The sequence below is a fragment of the Daucus carota genome, chromosome 7, assembly GCF_001625215.2.
Source record: "Daucus carota subsp. sativus chromosome 7, DH1 v3.0, whole genome shotgun sequence".
NCBI classification, from domain to species: domain Eukaryota; kingdom Viridiplantae; phylum Streptophyta; class Magnoliopsida; order Apiales; family Apiaceae; genus Daucus; species Daucus carota.
Window position 1 is genome coordinate 36,265,120 of NC_030387.2, and position 24,847 is coordinate 36,289,966.

Sequence of the window (24,847 nt, forward strand, 5' to 3'; positions counted from 1 at the left end):
TCAAGAAAGAGAGTCAAAGCAACGGCTAAATTTAAATTACAAGACGATAAGCAGATTGATTATAAAGAGGCTTTATAATTTACGTCAAAGAAGAGATACTGGAATGTGGAGAAATAAGATATTATGATGCTCTGTAGCTTTCAATCAAGCAAGTAGGTCATGAGTTAAATCAGTTAGTGGTCCGTCCACTAAGGGAAAAAGATGCACACAAAAGTTGTTATGTGAACTAATAGTTATCAAAAAAGACTAAGGTAAAATGAACTAACCTATCACTTGTTGATTTAGAGTGAGAAGAGCATGGCCGAACTTGGAGCAAGGCTTGTAGTGAGCATTGATTTGAAGAAGGCGGCCTGGGAACAAAAACAGCCACTCCACAACAGATGGCACCCCGACATACCTCCCGTCGCAGAGGTCACAGTTGGGGAGCTTTTCAGGGTAGAGATGGTGGATTTTAGCGGGGGTAGAATCACCAAGGATTATTCTGCACATGACATCAAATATGCTGATCAATCCATAGTGAGTCAGTTTTCTGATCATACCATATAATAATACTATATACGTAGTTATTTACATGGAAATCAACAGATAAGTTAATAAATTTAGGGAAATTACAACAAAATTAAGAAAATTTGGAAAATAGCCCAACCAGAATTTCTTATTGTAAACGAAAAAAATAATAATGATTACCTTCCCTTGTATCTGGTGTACAAATGAACAAGGACAACTAGATTCATAGAATATGTGCTGCTCTTAGACAATAGACAGTGATAGCCTTAACAATTAAGAAGAGAAAGTGACTCGGACAGACTTTAGGTGAAGTTTGGAAACAATAATTGAGGATCAGTTTGGTCTAACACACAGAACTTAGGTCTGTCTATAGACCAACTCAATTCATTCAAGTTAATTCATCCATGGCTCCCCCGACTCCAAAACTTATTGTATCCATAGACCTGAAGAAGAAGCCTTCGGAACAAGTACTACCTCTTCACAACAGGTGGCATCCAGAAATACCACCAGTTGCAGAGGTCAAGACCGGTGAGATGTTCAGGGTAGAGATGGTAGACTGGACAGGTGGTGCAATTAAAGATGATAATTCCGCAACTGATGTAAAATATGTAGATCTATCAACTGTAAGTGTAATATTTTATTTAGTACCTAACCTGCTAAAGAGATAACATGCCTATATGTCACATCCAACATAAACTCACAAAAAGAGAAAAGCAAATTTATGCAAAAACCAAACTGCCTATAAGTTGAGCAACTAACACTGATCTCTGAAACTATCCTAGGTTCACTACCTCAGTGGTCCGATAAGAGTTGTGGATAAGGAGGGGACTCCAGCCAAGCCAGGTGATCTTCTAGCAGTTGAAATATGCAACTTGGGTCCTCTGCCAGGAGATGAATGGGGTTTTACAGCAATATTTGATAGAGAAAATGGCGGCGGGTTTCTAACTGATCACTTCCCCTGTGCAACCAAAGCCATTTGGTATTTTGAAGGAATATATGCTTACTCTCCTCATATACCAGGTGAAACTTCTTCACTATATATTCAGTTTTTCGTTCATTTATATACACGATGTGGTGTATCCAAAGATAACACTACTTGGGACAGGGGTGCGGTTTCCAGGTTTAACTCACCCTGGAATAATTGGAACTGCGCCTTCAGCTGAGCTCCTTGACATATGGAATAAGAGGGAAAGAGAGCTTGAAGAAACTGGGCATCAGTCAATGAAATTATGTGAGGTGCTGCATACGCGACCACTGGCAAATCTACCTTCAACAAAAGGATGCCACCTTGGCAAGGTATGCAATAAGCATCTAAAATACTAACCTTGTGCTATAAAAGGCTAACTACCTACTCCTGGAGAAGTACATTAAGATGAGTAATGCAGGAATTTTAATGTGATTGCACATATTTGAATATTACCAAGGCAATTTGTAAAGAATATTGATATTGTAAAATGAACACTAAGTTTTTTGTCTAGATTCAAGGAAAAACTGCTGAATGGGAAAGGATAGCTAATGAGGCAGCTAGGACAATTCCTGGAAGAGAGAATGGAGGAAACTGCGATATAAAAAATCTTAGCAGGGGTTCTAAGATATACCTTCCAGTTTTTGTTGAAGGTGCTAATTTTAGCACGGGAGACATGCACTTCTCACAGGGTGATGGTGAGGTCTCATTCTGTGGGGCAATCGAAATGAGTGGGTTTTTAGAGCTCAGGTGCATTCTTCCTATATCGCTAAATTTGTAAATGCTTTCAGAGTTGCACTCCACATAAAAGTAATTAAAATCAAAATATTGAATTAGTAGTCAATCATGTATATAATATAGAACAACACACAAATAAATCATAGATAACACATTCGTAGGTATCCAGATCAAAACTTTACAAACTAATGCTTAGTTTAGTTCCTAATCAATTACATTAGCTGCAAGTAGACAACTAAAGCTTTGAGTCTAAGACATCAAAGATATATCATAGAACTAGAGCGAGTCCAGAGAATCTTTCTCAGGATATTCTCCTCTTTAGACCAAGGACTTCATATGATGTAACCAAGTACATTCCAAGACTTTACTACCATACCTCGGAAAAAAAACTCTGTATCTTGAGCTTGTTGTGAAGACAGCCTATCTATCAGACAGGCCTTCATAGCATTTCCAATTTTTATATCAGTGCCTGAAAGAACCTTCATCTCTAAGACTTCTATCACCTCCCAAATTTCTCGAATATCACATCAATATTTTGGTTTAATATTGTTTTATCAACAGATGGTTAAGCTAGTTAATCCCTCCATGTTATTGCTCAAATTTTATTTTTAATGTTGGTGTTAATTTATCTTAGGTGTGAGATCATTAGGGGCGGAATGAAAGAGTACCTGACTCCAATGGGACCCACACCTCTTCATGTAAACCCAATATTCGAAATTGGCCCTGTTGAACCAAGATTTTCAGAATGGCTGGTGTTCGAGGGCATCAGCGTCGATGAGAGTGGAAGACAACATTACCTTGATGCTAGCATCGCTTATAAACGAGCAGTACTTAATGCAATTGACTACCTATCTAGATTTGGGTACACAAAAGAGCAGGTATAAGATTGCTTAACATATATCACCTAAATGATTTATGTTAATAAACACACTCATCTGCATACAATTAAAACACTTTTAACTAGGTACTAAAAGTTCAATTCTTATGACTACTGAGTACTGACATAAGGTGTATCACTGCACCTTCAGGTCTATCTTTTACTCTCATGCTGCCCTTGTGAAGGAAGGATTTCAGGAATAGTTGACGCCCCTAATGCAGTTGCTACTCTTGCTATCCCAACAGCTATCTTTGACCAGGTATATAATTTTAAATTCCTACACATAAAATTAGTGTTTCATACAAGGTACACAACATATACAAACAATAAGAAAGTATTCAATCAGAGTATTTAGTTATACAAAATATCTAATAAACCAATCGGAATTCCTGTAGACAGGAGCTATACTTTCATATAAGCACCAGCATAAAAATACTACACAATAAATGCCCTAATACGAGTACGTACTCCTATATTTTATTTTCCTTACTTGTTAGCAATTGGTATATATTGTTAAGACCTTGTATTACTATATTAGTTTTTTAATTACGACATACAAAAAGGAATCTTGTGTTAAGAACTGACACGCAGTCACCAACTCTCTCTCGTTCTACTTTATCTACAGAAAAACTGATGCAACAAATTTCCTCTCATTTTCTGTCTAAATTCTATATCTATGATTTCTGCATCATAATTTCTCATTGTATCAATATATGTTCTAAAACCTTTGTTCACACCAAATACCATCAATGATGTTCTAAAAGGGTGGAAATATTTCTTCCCTGCTCACCGTGCTTTTACCGAGTCATGACTCCTTTGCTACATTTCCTCTTCCTTTCATCAACCTATTGGCCACAAACCCGTGAAAAGGGAAAGACCAAAAAGAAGAAGCATTTAACAGTTCGCGCAAAACATAAACTCAATATATATATCATGCTATATTGCAAGTACAATTTTATAATTTTTTCGGAAGTTAGTGGAAACAATAGATTGATAAGAATCCTATGCCTTCAGAGAGCACATAATTTTTTTTTATGATTTAACTAGACCAATCTTACAAAAAATTTATAGTGCAGACATACATGCATATTCTGTGAGTGTAAAAATAACGAATCGCTGAACTTGCAGGATATACGTCCAAAAGCAAGCAAACTGCCTGTTGGGCCCCGGCTTGTTAGGAACCCAAATATCCCACAATGCACTTATGATGGAAATTTGCCTACCACGAAAAATCCCTGTGCATCAAGTTAAGCAGGTGATGCATTGAAGATTGTTTCATATGTCAGGTTGACTTGCAGAAATGAAGTGTATAGTGGGGGAATATCATTTGTTGCAAAAGAGCCTTGCTTCTGATTGGCTATAAAACTAGAGACATAAGATAACAGTGCCCTGGATATCATAAGAACAGCTTTACCCTGTAATATTTTCTATTTGCCTGGTCTTATTTTTAAAGACAATTGGGATGGACATATCTATTATGCCTTACAGTCTTAGTGTTAACTTAAGAGTATGTAACTAAATACACAGAGTAAATGTAATTCCACTTAGTAAAGGAAAAACAAAGTCAATAAAATGTGAATGAAGCAGGTTATTTAAACAATAACCTTATGATGTGTTTGGAAACCTAGAATTGATTTGAAATTGTGGATTTGATCAAAGATGTGTTTGTATTTCATTTGAATTCCAAAACATTCAAATATTAGTACAAATTTGAGATTTTGAAATGACAACTCAACTCATGTCATTTGAAATCCATCATTTAGAGAATTTCATATCTCCAAACACAATTTTAAGGAAGAATACGTGGAAACCCTGGTAACAGGGAAACCAAGGAGGACAACTATAGCAGGAAAATGACTTGCTACAGAGAAACATATTATAAAGCACATTTTTTCATGAGATTCCACGAGATTTAATGCCTTAACCTCAAAGCTTATGTCGAGCTTCCGACCGACCTAAAACATGACATCCTTAACATAATGTAAAGACCCAATATACTGCACCCTAGATAACGTAATTATATATGTATACAAACATCTTCAAGTACAACAGTACCTTGCACATCAAGACAACCATCTTTTTTTATGAAGGAAGTGGGTTTGTCCACTTCTGTAATTCACATCATTTGCCGTCTTCAAAATTATAATTTCTACGCCGAGTTAATGTTTCATTTTCAGCTAGTATGATATTTAGATTATTTATACCAACACATCAATCTTAAATGGTTTAACCAAAGCCTAGCTCTTACATTAGCTTTTGATGTTACTAATTAAAGTTATTTATTTTAATTATATCAAGAAAAAGAGATAAAGCAATGCCTAACTTTGGTTTACAATAAGATAAGCAGATTAAAACAAGGCTTTATATTTTACGGTCAAAGAGTATATACTGGACTGCACAGAAATAAGATATTAAAATGCAGTGTAGCTTTCAGTCAAACCAAGTTGGTCATGAGTTAATTAGTTAAATTAGTAAGTAGTCCGTCCACTAAGGGAAAAAGATGCAGACAAAATTTGTTATGTGAATTAATAGTTTAGAAAAAAGACAAAGTAAAATGAACTAATCCATTTGAGAAGAGCATGGCTGAACTTGGAGCAGGCTTGTAGTGAGCATTGATTTGAAGAAGAAGGCCTGCGAACAAGCACAGCCCCTCCGTAACAGATGGCACCCCGACATACCTCCCGTTGCAGAGGTTACAGTTGGGGAGCTTTTCAGGTTAGAGATGGTGGATTTTAGCGGGGGTAGGACACCAAGGATTATTCCACCCATGACATCAAATATGCTGATCAATCTATAGTGAGTCAGTTCCCTAATCATACCAGATAATATATATATAATATATGTATTTATTTACGTGCAAGTTGATGGACAAGTTAACAACAAGATTTAGAAGAATCCAGCTTGACTGGATATCTACTTGTGTAAAGAAAAGAAGAAAAAAAAATCATTTTCCTCGTTCCCAGTGACTTACAAATGAACAAGGACAACTAGGTTAATAGAATATGAGCTGCTGTTACACAGTGATGGCCTTAACAAATAAGATGAGAAAGTGACTCAGGCAGATTTTAGGTGAAGTTTGAACAACTTCAGTCTATTTATAGATTGGCTCAATTCATTCAAGTTCAATTCATCCATGGCTCCCCCAACTCCAAAACTTATCATATCCATAGACCTGAAGAAGAAGCCTTGTGAACAAGCACTACCTCTTCACAACAGGTGGCATCCAGAAATACCACCAGTTGCAGAGGTTAAGACCGGTGAGATGTTCAGGGTAGAGATGGTAGACTGGACAGGTGGTGCAATTAAAGATAATAATTCTGCAACTGATGTAAAATATGCAGATCTATCAACTGTAAGTATGAAATTTATTTAGTTCTAACCTGCTAAAGAGATCAAATTTCCATATGTTCTATCCAACATAAACTCACAAATAGAGAGAAAAACGAATTGATGAAAATATTCCAACTGTTTATAAGCTAAGTGACTAACACTGATCTCTGTAACTGTCCAAGGGGCACTACCTTAGTGGTCCGATAAGAGTTGTGGATAAGGAGGGGACACCAGCTAAGCCAGGTGATCTTCTAGCAGTTGAAATATGCAACTTGGGTCCTCTGCTCGGAGATGAATGGGGTTATACAGCAATATTTGATAGAGAAAATGGCGGGGGTTTTCTAACTGATCACTTCCCCTGTGCAACCAAAGCCATTTGGTATTTTGAAGGAATATATGCTTACTCTCCTCATATACCAGGTAAAACTTTTTCCTTGTATATTCAATTTTTATTTTATTTATTAACATGACCAGGTGTATTCATAGATTACACTACTTGGGACAGGGGTGCGGTTTCCAGGTTTGACTCACCCTGGGGTCATTGGAACTGCGCCTTCAGCTGAGCTCCTTAACATTTGGAATAAGAGGGAAAGAGAGCTTGTAGAAACTGGGCACCAGTCAACAAAATTATGTGAGGTGCTGCATACTCGACCACTGGCACATCTACCTTCAACAAAAGGATGCCACCTTGGCAAGGTATGTAATAATCATCAGACATTCTTACCTTGTGTGCTCTAGAAGGCTAACTACTTATTCCTGGAATTTTAAAACAATAGCACATATTTATATACTACAACATTACTAAGGGGGAATATTGTATGTTGACCAAGATTCTATTAACACTATTAGCTTCTGGTTTAGATTCAAGGACAAACTCCTGAATGGGAAAGGATAGCTAATGAGGCAGCTAGGACACTTCCAGGAAGAGAGAATGGAGGAAACTGTGATATCAAAAATCTTAGCAGGGGTTCTAAGATATACCTTCCCGTATTTGTTGAAGGTGCTAATTTTAGCACAGGAGACATGCACTTCTCGCAGGGTGATGGTGAGGTCTCATTTTGCGGGGCTATTGAAATGAGTGGGTTTTTAGAGCTCAGGTGTATTTCCTATCTCATATACTAAATATGTATATGCCTTCAGACCCGCACTCATAAAGTAACTAAAGTCAAAAAATGAATTAAAATAGCCAATCATAGTACAGATAAAGGATAACACATAAATACATAGTAAAGAACGGGACATCTATTAAGTATCCAGGTTAAAAATTTTACCAAGTAATGCTTAGTTTAATTCCTAATCGATTATGTTAGCAGGAAGCAAATGACTAGAGCTTAAAGCCTAAGACATCAAATATATATCATAAATTAAAACAAGTCATGAGGATCTTTCTCAAGAAATGCTCTATCTTTATTCTTTAGACATAGGAGTCTATATAATGTAAACAAGAACACTCTAAGACCTAAACAAGATACCTCAAAAAAAAAAAAAAAAAAAAAATTATCTTTATCATCATCGTCATCATCAATTTATTATTATTATTATTATTATTATTATTATTATTATTATTATTATTATTATTATTATTTAAAATCCATATCTTCAGCTTCTTCCAAAGACAACCAGTGTATCTGAAAGGCCTTAATTGTCACCTAAAAGAATCTGCATCCCTAAAACTTCAATCAGCTACCCAGTTTCGCATATATCACATAAATATCTGGTTCCATTTTGTGTTTTTTGCAAATGGCTAAACAAGTTTATCCCTGCATGTTCTTGCTTAAATCATAACGTCGATGTCAATTTCTCTTAGGTGCGAGATCATTAGGGGTGGGATGAAAGAGTACTTGACTCCAATGGGACCCACACCTCTTCATGTAAACCCAATATTCGAAATTGGCCCCGTTGAACCAAGATTTTCAGAATGGTTGGTGTTCGAGGGAATCAGCGTTGATGAGAGTGGAAGACAACATTACCTTGATGCTAGTGTCGCTTATAAACGAGCAGTACTTAATGCAATTGACTACCTATCTAGATTTGGGTACACAAAGGAACAGGTAAAAGATTGCTTACAAATATATCACCTAAATGATTTATGTTATATGAACACGCACATGTGCTTCCATACAAAACACTTCTATCCAGGCACTAAAGTTCAAATTTGATTGGTACCGAGTACTGACATAAGGTTATTAATGGCACATTCAGGTCTATATTTTACTCTCATGTTGCCCTTGTGAAGGAAGGATTTCAGGAATAGTTGACGCCCCTAATGCGGTTGCCACTCTTGCTATCCCCACGGCTATCTTTGACCAAGTAAATAATTTAACATTCCTACCCACAAAATTAGTGTTTCATATAAAACATATCATAGAGACCTACAAATTAGTTAATAATAGTATAAATACGACCAGTTAAGACCTTGTATTACTAAATTAGTTTTAAATATAGATTGCAAAAAGGGAAATTCTATTAAGGACAACCACCAATTTCTCTATAAAATAACTGATGCATTTGATTCTGTCTCTAATTCTTAGTCTCTATATTTTTTTACTTCTGCATCACAGATTATTGTTGTATCATTATATATGTTCTGAAACCTTAGTTCCTAACATATACCATCAATGAGGTTCTGAAATGGGTGAAACATTTCTTCCCTGCACACCATGCCTTCGTACTACTTTTGTTCCTCACATGACACTTGCTATATCTCCTCTTCCTTCCATGACCATTTTGGAAACAAGCCCGCAAAAAGAAAAAAGAAGAACCAAAATAATAATGCATATAACAGTTTGCGCAAAACGTATCCTAAATAGGGATATAATGCTAAATTGCAAATACAATTGTATCATTTCCCTGAGTGCTCATGGAAATGATAGATCTATAAGTCCATGAATAATAGAATACAGGCTGATGCTGATGCCTACATTCAGAGACCAAATTATTCTGTGCCATGATTTAGCTTGACCAAGCTCGGAAAACTTATGAAGTGCAAGTGTACATGCATATTCTATGATATTGTAGAAATAACAGATTGTTAAACTTACAGGATATTCGTCCAAAAGCAAGCAAACTGCCTATTGGGCCCCGCCTCATTAGGAACTCAAATATCCCGCAATGCACTTATGATGGAAATTTGCCTACCACAAAAAATCCTTGTGCGTCAACTTAGCTACTGATGAGGAGAAAAACAAGAAGCAGGTGATACATTGAAGAACGTCTCATATGTCAAGTTGACATACAAAATAAAGTATATGGTTGTATGATATTGTCTGTTGCAAAAGAGCCCTCTTTCTGATTGGTGATAAACCAGATGCATAATATATCAATGCCCTGGAAATCATAAGAACAACATCACCCTCTGATATTTCCTATTTGGCTAGTTTGTCTTTTAAGAGTTGCTGTGTATGGACATATCTATGGAGTCTTACAGTCTTATTGTCAAGTGTCAACTCCAGAGTAAATACATTTTCTGCTTAGTAAAAGATTATGAAAGTCAGTGAAATGTGTTAATAAAGCAGGTTAATCAAACTGGACTGCCGCCGCCTAACTTAGATATTAAAATTTAGTATCTGAAGATTAGTAGCTTTTTTAAGGTCTAACAACTCAGATCAAGAAGTTGCATAAACATAAAGTCTAGCCAACTTATAATACTACTTAATTGATTGACATTTTAAACAAATATGGGATAGGATCATAAGTGAAATTTCGAAAACCATGAAACATTGAGAAAAAAAATAATTGGTTGATCATGCTTTTTACTGACATAGCTTACAAAAGTTCTTGAACAACAGTATTATAACTTATGTTAGAACTCACCGTGCAAGGAAAGCCAATAGATTTGCTTGCCGTAACATATAATGGCGATCAATACTATATGAAAAGTTTCGGATGATGCTTCAGAGATGTGAACTTGACCCCAACTGACCATGACGAAAGTCCAGTTCCAAGCTCAATACCTGTAAAAAGGGTCCGCAAAATCCATGAGAGATCATCATAATGACTCATATTACTACTTATGATACAATATCCTAATAGATTCTAAAAACAGAAAAAGAAAAAAAAAAGGTCTTCTAAGAGTCGATGACTATTTCTAAAGAAGACTTGTGTGAATGCATAGGCCAGTAGCATAATGTCATCACGGGCACAAACTGATGCCTATTACTAGAAAAAGCACACACAAAAACATAGTACCACAGACTAAAGGATAAAAAAAGACATGTGTTTGGTGTGTCTATTGTGTTGGCTACTGTGCATTAGCACCATGCCTCAAGTTCGAACCAACCACAAACATGACATTCCAGCGACAGGGCAAAAAGCTATATTGCACACAATGCTTCCTCAAGTTCTAAACAATCTCTCGCATGGAGGCTGGAGCATTGAGGCGGATGAGTGTCTACGCCGTATTATGCAACACGTAAGATGAGTACCAATAGCTACAAATATCCCGGTACAAGTACACAAAACAATATCTTTCAAGCCTTTGGGCGTTTAGCTGAGTTGGAGAGAGAATTGATTATTGACCAAAGCACTTGAAAATCGATTCCTGGAGGCCTGACGTGTTGGGCCTGAGGCGGCCTGGCGTGGAACTGGTTGGGGTGTCCATAATTTACACCTTTTGACCAAAAACGATATGTTTCAGGTTTCGGACACGTTAATACCAGTGAACAATATTCTTTTAGAATAACAAATAATTTAAAAAATCCCCACTGTACAAAACAAATTAAAGATAAATTTTAAAATATTATTATTTTAAGAAAAATAAAACTGACCCGGTCTGCTTATGGTTTGCTAGTCAGTACTAATATAGTTATATAGCAATCAATATTGATATAGTTTTTGACGTATACAACTATTTTTGCAAGATTGTATTCTTAAGATATGTATGTGTATTTTGTTCCTTTTATTTAATTAAGATTGTTGGTTTACTGCGATAGGTGTCGGATGACTTTCCACAAGAAATGAAGACGACTTCAACCTGCGATGTGGGATAAATGATTAGAGGTTTTAAGTTCCATGGCTTGACTTGTGTAACACTGTTCTGCACCCGACTAATTATTTTTTTAAAGAAAACAGATAATTATATATACAAACCATGGTTCTAAAAATCCCCGATTCGGTCGATTAATCCCCTGCAAGGTGCCTCCACGATTCAATTATTAAAATCCGATTAATCACTATAAATTTTCTTAAAAATGATATGTTATTGAGTAAATTAAACTAATATATCAAATATTATTATAATATTATAAAATATCCGATTTTTAGTCCGATTAATCCCTAATCAGCACTTCCAACAATTAATCCTGATTCCCGATTTTACAACCATGATACAAACAGGTAACAGGACAAAATAGTTTCTGTCACTTTTTGCACCTTAATTGCCATGTGAAAGAGCTGCAACTGCACACTGGATGCTAAAGTCCCATGCCTGGTGCTCAATTGTAAATATGTATACGAAAGATTACTTGGATTATTATAATTAATAATATTTAAAAAAAATCAATCCTCTAATTAGACTATTTATTGTTTTTTTTCTATATAGTTCATTATCAGGACTATTTAAAAAATACTAGAGCCTCCGAACTACTAGAGACGGGCAATGACAAAAAGGCTCTTTCCAATTTCCCTAAATCGTTCTTTGTTTTGATCAAGGATCGGAAAATATCTATTCTATGTACACCAGTGGACAACTTCAGATAGGATATATTCAATTGATTAGAAAAGAACTGCGATCTTAGGTAGCTTTAGGTAATTTGCATTGCATGAGTATCAAAACTGGTTCATGTCACCCTACATTCTGCTGAGGCATAAAAAAACTTAAATACATCAAAACTCAAAAGCGATACAATCTAGCACAAAATGAAATATAACAGGCATTTTAAACACAATTGAGTAATTGACACATGTATTTGCATAGTTGTATTTGATACATGGAACGCATTAGACATTTTAGCACATATTGAGATGATTAAGACACAAATGGCGGATCAAAATGAAAATTACAAGGGATGAGGGAGATGTGTGTGACCTGAAGAGTCGACTGGTTGGGTGAGTGGCGACCCCATCAGAGCTTTCTCCCACACAAATCAGGCCTGTAGACTTACGGGGTGTATTCGATTGGGATTTTAATGCATTGTTTTTAGTCTATGGATTTTAATGGATTGTATGGGATTTTGATTTTGTGCGGATTCTTGATGAAATGTCGCAGAGTTTATAGGATTTAGGTATAATGCTTCAAAATCCCATTGAATTTGATGGGATTTCAAAAAACTTAAAATACACTGAAGAATGCCACAAAATCCATCATTTTATTAAATGAAAAAAAATCCATCAGCATTTGAATACCATCAGATTTTAATGGATTTTAAACAATCCCAATTGAATACCATCGGATTTTAAAGCATAATTTAAAATCCCAATTGAATACCACCAGATTTTGTAGCATAATTTAAAATCCCAATTGAATACCTCAAGATTTTAATGGATTTCAAACAATCCCAATCGAATACCCTCGGATTTCATGAATGCAAAAAAATGCTTTAGTTTTGGGCTTGTGGGGTTGATCGGGCAAATTTTCTGATTATTGAACAGCCCTTGCGATGTTTTTTTATCTATCGTTCAAAATTTTACAAAAAAAACTAAATTTAGTTTTGATATATTTGCAGATATATGGACCTTAAAAAAGATATATTTGTTATAATTTATCAAGGATATTTTATGATAATTGTGTGATATGTGAGTTATATATATTTTTTTACTAATATAAATTTCAATATTTAATATCTATATAAATTCAGTTTTATTTAAAATATGATTTTTAAAAATAAATTTATAAATGTGCTTAAGGGAGTTTTTAATATGGGTAATATATTCATATATAAATAGGGTTTAGAAAATGTGTTTTATTTTAGTATACTTATTAAACAAGTAGAGCTGTCTAAAATACCGGTAAAATCGATTAATCAAAATTATAATATTTCAATAATTTTTTGACGCAAATATTTCAATATTGATAGTGTAGCATGTAGACCGATAAATGTAGATTTAGGTCAAGGAAATGGTTTAATAGTCCGTTGTTTTTGAAAAAGGAAAATAATTCAATAATGAAAAGCCATACGGCATCTACAGATATAATCGAAATTGAACAAACGCAGAATCATATCGCCGTTGAATCCTTCCTTCTTCGGTAGGCAACCAAGCGATTTTTTGAAGAGATATATACATGCTGTAATACTCTCAATGTTGTTTTGAGCAATCGACCATAAATGCATCACCATACAAACCTTTATCATTGAATCAGCATCATGAAAATCCCGCAGATCTGTAATCCCGGACATGATGAACACACAAAACCCAAACAAAAATCAAACTCTCACAGAAGGAGAGACCAAACAAAACCCAAATAAACTGGGAACTTATTGAAGAAAACAAAAGATTAACTAATAGTAAGAAAAGAAGACAATATTGGGGCTTTCCACCGGTGAAATCCGATGGAAGCCCCTCGGATAAAAGAGACGGCGGCTACTTCAAGGTGAGAGAAATTTAGGGTTTTGTGAGAAGAGGTTTAATAGTCCGTTGTTAGATTTTTTACAACTTATTCGCATTATTTAGATCTAAACTTAATGTTAGTGTTTTATCAACTGTATAATGCTAATGCATGTGCCGAAACAACTAGTGTTAAAAATTCACTTCACCGAGATTAACTTCGAGCTGTTAAATATCATGAACAAAGATTCTTATAATTTAAGTTAAAAAAATAATTAGTTTAAAGACAATATATATGCTAGAAATTGAACTAACACAAAAGAAATCTCAACACTTGAAGTCTTTCACTTGGATTAATTGGAAAAAGATTACTAAACTTCTCAACAACTTGCAGTTGGGTCACTGAGCGCAAAATATTTATAAAAAGATCACAAAACTAAATTTAACTTACAGTCAACTAACTAAAATAACAAAAACCGGCACTCAAATAACTGATGTTAGCACGACCCTTAAATATCAGTTGACTTTAACGGAATTTGTAAAAAAATTTAAAAAATATGATAGAAATAAAAAAAAATGACAAAATAAGTTTTTTTCTTTGAAAAAGAATTATTTTCTTGGAAATTTCTCTGTTCCAGAAAAACTCCCATTTTTTTTTTTGAAATGTTTTTAATGAAATTTTTTTAGACATCAGTTATAAAATTAACAGACAACTGAATATACGGTATTTATTGAATTATTTTTCTATAAAATGAAAATTTTGAAAACTGATCTAATTTTGAAAAAAATTCAGATTTCCCCCCGGTTTTCAGATTTTTTTTTAAAGTTTTTACATTTTTTCATATTTTATAATATTTTTTTAGATTTTTAATAAAAAACGATTTTTCCCTATTTTTTCTAGGATTTTTATTGTATATTTTTTTAACATAATCTATTAAAGTAACTGATACTTAACTACTGTACTAACTCGACTGCAAGTTTGTCATGAATAGAGTTTTAAACGAGTCGAGCTGTTCGTGAACAAGCTCGGCTCAACTTGTTTAAAACTCGACTTGACTCGGTTCGGTTTGTTATCGAGCTCGAGTTTGGAAAAAAAAATTGTTCCAGTCGAGTCGAGTTTTACTGGTGTTCGACTCGAGCTCGACTCGACTCGTTAAACTCGAACTCGACTCATTAAACAGAATATAGTATGATTTTTTAATTTTTAATGTTTAAAAAATATGGATGATGTTTTTTTATTATTGATATTTTCATAATATTATTAAAATACGTAGATCCTAATATCGTTGCTAGTAGATTGTCAATAAATTTTTCTTAATGAAAATATAACATCAATTCGCGATCAACTTTGTTTCAAGTGGTAGTAGTGCTGACTATTAAAATTTCACCTCAAATATACCTTTCATATTTTAATATTACTAGCTTATAGCCCATGCAAGGCACGGGAGCTTTTTAATTATTTATAAACTTTTTAAATATATTTTAAATGGTGTGAAAAAATTTAATTTATAAATAATAAATTAAAATTTTCAATAAAATAAAATTCGAAATTATGATTTGTTTGTAAGTTAAAACTTTGGTAAATACATCATCACAGCCATTAATGGTTTCAAATAAATTATTTTAATCAAGCAATTCCTTTTCTCGTATGTATCATGCCAAAGTATTAAATTCTATCTATCAAATTTTAATATATTTTGAGTGGAATACGTTATGCCAACTCCTATTAGATTATATTAATAAATGTATTTTATATTAAAATTATTATAATGTGATTTAAATATTTTTCAAAAAATTTATATGGTTCTAAATTAAAATTGATAAACATAATTTGTTTTGAATTAAGAAAAGGAATCATAAATATGCAATAAGAAAGTAGAATCTATTTTGGATTAAGAAAAAGTTTTTGTATTTGTTCCTCACATAAATCCGGCTTATTAATTTTAAAATATATTATAAAAAAATTGTGACGGTGAGATTTATATGATTCTACGAATAAAACTGGTAGGAAATATTTATTTAGGATTAGAAAAAATCATATACATGTGAAAGACAGAATTTGTTTTGAATTCAGAAAAGGAATTATAAACATGCAAGTAGATATCAGTTGCCTTCTAGAACAGAATTTAATTTTGTTCCAATCTAACGGTGCTTATTTATTCAATATAAGATCCAACGGATGATAAGCTTTTGGACCAGAGGACCATGCGACCAAATTATCTCCCTTACGCTTATTATATATAAGTATATAATTGTAATATCACTAATATAAGTAGATCATAACATCCGTACGGTTGGATTTTCAAGAAATATTTTGTAAAAAGAATAAAACATCAATTGACCATGCATGTTTAAAGTAGTAGTTGTTTCACTAATTGATTATTAAAATTTCACATCAAATATATTTTTTATTTTATGACATTTTTGTAACATCATTAAAATAAGTATATCTCAACATCTGTGCAGTTGAATCTTCGAGATATATTTCAAAATTTTTAAAAAATTAATTGAATTTTTCGAAAAAAAAAAAAATTCGCGAACTACTCGACTCGACTTGTTCGCGAACAACTCGAACTCGACTCAGCTTTTAACGAACTCGAGTTCGAACAACAAAAATTATTCGATAAGCTTAATGATCAAACTCGACTCATTAAGTAAAAACTCGAATTCAAACTCGATAAACAACAACTCGACTCGATTCAATTCGTTTACTGCCATGATGAATGTTGTGATCCGGTGGGCTATCGCCCTAAATATATCACTATCAGTCTTATCACACCCTCGAGTCTTACATAATGGATCAATAAACAACGCGCCACAATGTCCAGTAGGCCCAGATAGACCCGGCAATTTCATACACGACACGATTGAACGACACGAAAACGACACGAAAAATTCGTGTTTGTGTTTACATTTTAAGTACACGACACGAAAAATACACGAACACGAAAGTACACGACTTAATTTCATGTCGGTTTTGGGTTTACCCATCGGGTACACGACACGACACGAGGTACACGACATAATTAATTAATTATAATAATAGATAATTAATAATAATTAATAATAACATGATTTATCATATATAATTTAATTATAATAGTAGTTTTTATAAATAACATTGATATAATATCAAATAATATATAAAACTTAATTAAATATCAATTTTTAAAATATTAAAATGTAATTTAATATTCTATTTTTCCATTTCGTGTACATTTCGTGTACTTTTCGTGTCGTGTACTTTTCGTGTATATTTCATTCGTGTACATTTCGTGTACTTTTCATGTTCAATTCGTGTCGTGTATTTCCAAAGCACACAAAAAATTCGTGTACTTCGTGTCGTGTCGTGTTATTTCGTTTTTTTTCGTGTCGTGTTCGTGTTTGGATTTCAGGTACACGAATTCATTTCGTGTCGTGTTCGTGTACGTGTACCAGATACACGACACGAAAGTACACGACACGAAAAGTACACGAAACGACACGAATTGCCAGGTCTAGGCCCAGAGTATCCAAATAACATCGAGGATGTCGCGTGTGCCGAAATCAAAATGACCCAAAACAAATTCGGAAAATTAGGTGGAAAATAATAATTAAGAAAAAAGAAAAAATATAGAAAGAAAAAAAGATAGATAAGCAAAGGAGAGAGAGTTGAATCTGGAGTCATCATCATTATAAAACAAAACCAAACCCTCCGTTTGATGGCCGTAAGGCCTCTCCTTGAAAACATCCATATCATCTCTCCCATTCGCCGTTCTAATCTCTCTTATTCTTCTTTTCCGTTATCTCGTCTCCGTCAAATCGCCCGCTTTTCGTCTCTCCCCGAAAATATCGTGAAGCCTCAATCGGTTTCGCCGCCGCCGCAGCCGTCGCTGAACCATCGTGTACGACCGTCGATTTCGCAGACCGAAACGCTGGCGCAGAAGATCGGGAAATCTATTCGCCGCCCTGGCGCGCCGTCCAAGGCTAGGGTTTACTCCGACATCAATGTCATTCGGCCTAAGGAGTATTGGGATTACGAGGCTGTTACTGTTCAATGGGGGTGACTAATCTCTCTCTCTCTCTCTCTCTCTCTCTCTCTCTCTCTCTCTCTCTCTCTCTCTCTCTCTCTCTCTCTCTCTCTCTCTCCCTCTCTCCGATTGAATAGTATGTTTAATATGTCTTAATTGTAATGGATACACTATTTAGTTTCAGCTTGACTGATTAATTAAGTTTCTGGTGCTGAGCTTATTACTCCGTACTTTATAGCGGTTTTAATGTATGGATTGGGATTGTGTAATTTATTTGAAATTATGGAATGGATATGCAGGGAGCAAGACGATTATGAGGTTGTAAGGAAAGTTGGGAGGGGAAAGTATAGCGAGGTTTTTGAGGGATTTCATTGCAGTAACAATGAGAAGTGCATCATTAAGATTCTCAAGCCTGTTAAGAAGAAGAAGGTATTAGTTTGCTGTGTGTTATAACTTACTAGTTATTGTATCTGTAATTTGTTATTGAAAAACTGAGCCATTCTGTTTTCAAATGTCTTAAGTTTTGAGAATCTCACTGAATGAGACTTTTGTTTATGTGTTGAGTTTGAATGGTATGAATAGCGGATAAAGAGTATAATTTTTTTGATTTAGTAGTGGTTAAAAATGCTTAGCTAAGAGGGCTATAAAAAGACAACTCTATGTGCTAATCTGATTTCTAGATTGGAATGGAGGTCAAATCAATGTAATTGAGATTTTGTATTGGAACAGTAATCATTTAAGTTAATGACCTGCTAAAAATATTGTGCTCGTTGTTAATTAACTTATTACCCCCTGTTCGACTAAATAAAGGCATTAATTATAATTATCAATTGTTTCTTCAACTTTTTTTTGGGGGGCTCCATCTTCCTTAAGATTAGGGTTCTCTGATGTAAAGTTAATGACAAGGCAGTGAATATATGATTATCACTGAGTTGAATTCAAATATATGATTATTATCTGTTGAATTTGAATATTTTACGAGCCAAGCTCAAATAGCTTGGCTTGTTTACACAGTTACTTGTAACTAAGGGATTGCAGTATTATTGCTTCTTCATGCTTATATAACATAGTTGTATTAGTGATTTTGTTAACATTTTGTTTTGTCATCAACTTACAAGATAACTCCAATATTCTCATGTCATATGAGGTGCATTATTTCATTTGCGCAGATCAAAAGGGAGATTAAAATACTGCAGAACCTCTGTGGTGGGCCAAACATTGTGAAATTGCTGGATATTGTTAGAGATCAGCAATCGAAGACTCCAAGTTTGATATTTGAATACGTGAATAATACCGATTTTAAAGTGTTGTATCCAACACTTTCTGACTTTGACATTCGGTATTATATCTATGAACTTCTCAAGGTAGGCAACTGAAACTATATATGTCGTACTGGTTCTTCTCGATGTTATGAACATACGAAGCAATTAGTCCGTCTACATATTAATTTTTGAAGCAAGTACTCAACTCTGTCACAATAGATTAAAATAGTACTACTCAGCCAACAATTTTAATACTGCATATCTTTGTAATTCAAGGAAGCGGGTGCATATTTGTTACTCTTGCTGGAGTTTATAACCATTTGTTCGATTTTGTTTTTAAAATATATTGTTGGAATTGGGGTCAATTAATTTATATGAAATGATGATAAGTTGTGCATCATAGATGTATTTGGAGTATGAATGTTCTTGCTTTATGAGTCTAGTTTTTGTTAAAGATCAACAAGTTAGGTTGGGGTCAGATGAGAAAGCAACAAAAATGTGATTACTAGAATGTTTATTTGACTTTTGGCATCTTTTGATATGCATTTTGCCATTATGAATAGGATGTAAGAAATATGAAACTTCATTGTCTGATAATTGATAATGACTAAGCTCCTAATGTAAAAGTGTTTGTAATCTTAAATATTGCTTGGAAACTCACATGCTATTGTTTTGTGCTTTTTAGTCATATCTGTTATTAATCTCATTCATTTTTTTTAATGACACTTTGTTTTGCCTTACTTATTGGTAAGATTTACTATTTTACTTACAATACGTAATTTTGTGCGTGAATGTGTAAATATATCAGGCATTAGATTACTGCCATTCTCAAGGCATTATGCATCGAGACGTGAAGCCCCATAATGTGATGATTGATCACGAGCAGCGAAAGCTTCGTCTTATTGATTGGGGTCTTGCAGAGTTCTATCATCCTGGCAAGGAATATAATGTCCGTGTTGCTTCAAGGTCAGCCTCTCTCTTTTCTTTAGATTTTAAATGAAAGATATGTTCTTTATTAAAATTCTTGCTTATATTGTCTTAGGTTGTATGTAGAGAAACTGAGCATGAGTAATTATTTGTTGTTCCTCTTCCTACCATGTGTATATACACATGCTAGACCCAATTAGGGTTGAGTATTTGTGTGGGGTATCTGACTATTATAAGAGTAATTCTGACTATTTGATTTGGTTACCAAACAGAATGATAACCTTTTGGGGGAATCCAGAAATTTGAAAATGCACTTCGGTTTTCTGGGCTTAAATTACCGAAATTAAATAAAAATTCTGCCCTGTACTGTATTCACATCCAATCAAGTCCACTAATCTAAATGCAGTATGACTAAATTCTAGACTGAATTTATTTATCTTTAAATCTCCTATTCCTTTCTCCAACTAAACCCCAGGGTTTGTGGCAATCTTGATTACAAACTTGCATGTCTACCGATGATTGGTCTCTTTTGTTGAACAAGAATCGGTCCCTCTGTTTCTCATATCTAATACAATATAAATTCTATGGCTTAATATAAATTCTTTTGTTACTGGGGGACAAAGCTTGCCAAGTGCCAACAGACCCCTACAGCATCACTTCCTGTCTTCCTGAAGTGATATAGCCCACTCACAAAGATTCCTGAAGATTCTTTTAAAGTTGTTTTTTACTGTGGTGGCTGATGTTCAAAAGTCTGTGAAAGTCTGTGTATGTAGAACTCTAGTAGTTTACCAGTCAAATAATTGTGATATAGGCATATGTGTCTCTTCTAATATTCACCAAGGTAATAGATAGTACTGAGCTATTTGATTTTTTTTGCTACACTTGAAATTTTATTAATTTTAATCTTTTAAACCGTAAATGAGTATTTAAAAAATACTTGGTCATGCGCTTTTTTCCGCAGCTGCACCAAATAAAGAAATTATCTGTTCCCTTCCAAAATTTATTTTGGTCTGGTATTTTGAAAAGTAATATTTCTATTTAGGAATTTAAATGTCTGTAATAATTTCAGTTCAGTAAGCTATAATGCGAATTACTGGATACTCACCCCAATTCCCTTAACAAAAAATTTCGAGATTTTGTACATATTTGTCTAATGAATCTGTGAATCATTGTGATTATTTGACAATATAATCTGAACTCCGTTCATGCTTGATATACAGTAAAAACTCTATAAATTAATAATATCGGGACCGAAGAAATTTATTAATTTAAAGAGTTATTAATTTATCGATAAATTAATAATTATTAATTCAAAGAGTTTTTAACCGATTATAGTGTACATACCAAACAAAAAGACAAATTAGTCCATGCCTCTTGGAATTACATTGCAACGAATCTTGGGACTTAACCTAAATTAATAACTATTGTGTTCATATTTGTTAGAAATCAATAATGACTTTTAAAATATTGTACAGTAAATGTAAACAAGAGGAATAAATATGCTCAATGTACAGCATTCTTAAGCAAATTTCTATGAATTATTAATTTATGATTTTCTTGGGACCGAAAATTATAAAGGAATCTCCCGAAAAGTTATTATCTTATTATTTTATCGAGTTTTTTAATTTTTTACCTTGGCCCAAGTCGGGACCGGACAAATTTATTATTTTAGAGAGTTTATTAATTTACCGAGTATTAATTTAAAGAGTTTCTACTGTATTATGGTTGGTGATTGTCTTATTGGCCTGTCAGACTGAATCTTAAAAATCTTAATTTTCTAGCTTGCTTGTTGTAATTGCATATAATTTTTTTAATAATATACTCCTTCCGCCCCCTTTTACATGTCACTTCTAGAAAAAAATATGCATTTTAAGAAAAAGTTAATTTGGTTCAATTGTTTACTTGTTTACCCCTAATAAATGTATTAAGTTAAGTTGAATTGTTTGTATATATGAATTAGTCAAAAATTGGGAATAGTTGTAGGAGGGTAGTGGTTGGAAAATATTTAAAAAATTTGTATGGGAAACAACTAACAAGTATTTAGGGACAATTTTTTTTCCTTAAAATTGTGACAGTAAAAGGGAACGGAGGGAGTAATAAACTAATAAGTATAAGAAAATGTATGTGTTTGAGTACAAAGTCAATACAACTTGAGTTTTGTGTGTATTTTAACTCGCTGGCGTAGTCTTATGGATAGCTTGCCAACAGTAAGCAATGAAATTGTGACATTACTAACTGGTAAAGATGCCTAGCTAGTTTATTGACTTGAGCTATTGCATTATGTGTTTACCTACTTCTCTTTATATGTCTACACATCCTCTCATACCCATTTCTTTTTGCAGATATTTTAAAGGTCCTGAACTTTTGGTTGATCTGCAGGACTATGATTATTCTTTAGATTTGTGGAGCCTGGGTTGTATGTTTGCTGGGATGGTATGTATATCTATGAGATCTATTTTCTAGCTTGCTACATCAATATTATTTTGGTAAATTATTTGCCTAATTGTAAAATGGGGGATTTTATTAGATGGTGCATGATGCATGCCATTCTGTTGTTGCAATATGTGAAGGGGATCTCGGTGTAATTAGTGTCTTCCTTTCCTTGAGCCTTTTGCTGCAATAGTTGCTTTATGTCACATTAATGATGTGCGGCTTGTTGATCTTTGTACATTATCACTCTGTTTTTTTTAGAGGCTATATACACGTATATCATGTCTGAACCAAGATATGTGAAGTTAATTCACTTTTCTGGTACTTACAGTATTCAATTGTTTGCGCAGATATTCCGCAAGGAACCATTCTTTTATGGGCATGACAATTATGATCAACTTGTCAAAATTGCCAAGGTATTCTTTTTCTAGCTTGTATCTTTGTATCTGAATTATTAAGCATGTTTCTTCAAACCAACTTCTCGTGCCCGAATTCTTAGAAGAGTGTATGTTGGGCAGGTGTTGGGGACAGAAGAATTAAATTCTTATTTAAACAAGTACCGGTTAGAGTTAGACCCGAATCTTGCAGCACTTGTTGGAAGGTCAGTGAATCCGGTGGTCTTGTTATATTTTTATAGAGGGGATTGCACATTTTCTGGTGCTTATTGTATTCTTTTGGGTATATAGGCATAGCCGGAAACCTTGGACGAAATTTATTAATGCTGATAATCAGCATATAGCTGTCCCTGAGGTTGGTTTATTGCTACTTGTTCGTGGTACTTGCATTGTTGTTTTGTGATTTTGTTTGTTTACTATTGTCATGTTGACGGGTGTGCATGTAGGCTGTTGATTTCCTTGACAAGTTGCTGCGTTATGATCATCAGGAAAGGCCAACTGCAAAAGAAGCAATGGTAAGATCTCTTTCTGTTCCGAGTAGGCCTTTTATTATGACATTGAGCAAGCCTTTTGATGACATGAACCCTCCAGTTCATGTGAGTAAGAGTAGGTCAACTGGCAATTAGTTACTAATATGAAATTATTTAAGTGCACATGCAAGCACACACACACATATGCTTTGATTATATGTACTATATAATGTTATTTTCAACAGTGTATTTTACAATCTAATTATTTAAAATGATATAAATATAAGGCGTTCTGGAACAGTAAAATTGTTAGTAGTATACATCCAACTGAAAGAATCATTGGACGGAAGAAACCCTAGAATGAGCCAATTTTCCGCTAGATGAGACTGTAGCTCCCCTGCATATACATCTAAACTTAGGGTTAAGTCAGCGGGAAAAACCTGCTGATAGTATGCCTTGACATTCATGTTAGGGACCCGGACCCTAATATAATACTAATTTGTTGAACACTAATTACATTTTTGAGATTTATATATTATGATTGTTTTAAAAATCAGTATATACATGAAAAATATCAGAATGTCAATGTTATTTTACTTGTGAGAATATATGAAATTTTTTATAAAAATTTCAATACTCATCCAGTCCCATTTCTATTGTGCCCTTTACTTTTGGGTTGCATTTCTAGGTGCATATAAAATACAAACATTAATTTTTTATTCAGAAAATAATTGTAAGAAGATATGGAGCTATATTTTATATGCACCTTAAATGTGTGACATGGGACAATAGAAGTGGGACGGAGGGAGCATCAGTTTTTATAGTGGAGGCAAATGAGTGGTAGATAGCTAATTCCCCGACTTCAAGTGTCATGAAATCTAGTAGTATTGGGAGTTTTAGTCGGACAATTAGGTAGCAAGCTAATTAGGGTGAGTTATTGACTGCATGCCTTCCCGAGACTTGATTGTAGTACTAGAATTTAATCCGACAATTAGGTAGCTAAGTGATGAGGTTGAGTTATTGATATTGTATGCACGGCTTCGTGATATTTTATTCAATAATTGGTGAATAATTTGCAGGCCCATCCTTATTTCTTTCCAGTGAGAAATGCAGAGAGCAACAGAACCCGTGCATAGTGGAATAGATGCTAGCTCTTTGGAGAAGTGTCTATCACTTATTCCTCATCTTGTAATATTATCAGTCTACATGCAGTGATTTGGTTATGTTCGCATTTATTTTTCCAAAAATCTTGTGGTTTTTATGTCAGGTTTGTTTTAAAACAGTTGTCTACATTGCACTGTGTTCTGAAGATCAAGAATGAATTATTTTCTTGATTGCATAGATTTTTTGGTTTCATTTGTTGTTTGGAAATTAACTGGTATGAGCAACGAACAGATGTTACAAGGAAATGTTCCCGTTTTTTGATAAGTATGGAATGATGCTTATTATGTATTA

The 24,847-nt window shown here is 33.9% G+C and overlaps 3 protein-coding genes and 1 long non-coding RNA gene across 6 annotated transcripts; 3 read left to right on the top strand and 1 right to left on the bottom strand.

Annotated features, from left to right (window-relative positions):
* Positions 1-297: 297 nt before the first annotated feature.
* LOC108196116 (uncharacterized) lies at positions 298-4,555 on the top strand. Of its 2 annotated transcripts, none has more exons than XM_017363230.2 (7): positions 298-516; positions 1,290-1,527; positions 1,613-1,803; positions 1,986-2,221; positions 2,844-3,087; positions 3,238-3,345; positions 4,215-4,555. In XM_017363230.2, the coding sequence occupies exons 1-7, from the start codon at positions 298-300 to the stop codon at positions 4,335-4,337; spliced, it is 1,359 nt and encodes a 452-aa protein (XP_017218719.1). In that variant the 3' UTR covers positions 4,338-4,555. The 2 variants fall into 2 exon arrangements, with proteins under 2 accessions (XP_017218719.1, XP_017218720.1); XM_017363231.2 differs by lacking the exon at positions 298-516 and adding an exon at positions 912-1,130.
* On the bottom strand, positions 307-12,555 carry LOC108203681 (uncharacterized). 2 transcript variants are annotated; one of them, XR_010285700.1, is made up of 4 exons: positions 12,442-12,555; positions 10,230-10,369; positions 9,458-9,882; positions 307-3,931 (listed from the first exon to the last, which is right to left on the bottom strand). It is a non-coding gene; the product is annotated as an uncharacterized LOC108203681 (long non-coding RNA). The 2 variants fall into 2 exon arrangements; XR_010285701.1 differs by lacking the exon at positions 307-3,931 and adding an exon at positions 4,697-5,868 and having other exon boundaries at positions 12,442-12,553.
* LOC108194214 (uncharacterized) lies at positions 6,034-9,855 on the top strand. Its single transcript, XM_064081622.1, has 7 exons — positions 6,034-6,438; positions 6,599-6,836; positions 6,922-7,112; positions 7,278-7,513; positions 8,224-8,467; positions 8,619-8,726; positions 9,460-9,855. The coding sequence occupies exons 1-7, from the start codon at positions 6,220-6,222 to the stop codon at positions 9,580-9,582; spliced, it is 1,359 nt and encodes a 452-aa protein (XP_063937692.1). The 5' UTR covers positions 6,034-6,219; the 3' UTR covers positions 9,583-9,855.
* A 4,939-nt stretch (positions 12,556-17,494) lies between the features above and the next one.
* Positions 17,495-24,847, top strand: LOC108196603 (casein kinase II subunit alpha-2). Its single transcript, XM_017363956.2, has 10 exons — positions 17,495-17,940; positions 18,208-18,337; positions 19,078-19,272; positions 19,979-20,136; positions 22,440-22,530; positions 22,878-22,943; positions 23,046-23,128; positions 23,214-23,277; positions 23,369-23,437; positions 24,472-24,847. The coding sequence occupies exons 1-10, from the start codon at positions 17,600-17,602 to the stop codon at positions 24,526-24,528; spliced, it is 1,254 nt and encodes a 417-aa protein (XP_017219445.1). The 5' UTR covers positions 17,495-17,599; the 3' UTR covers positions 24,529-24,847.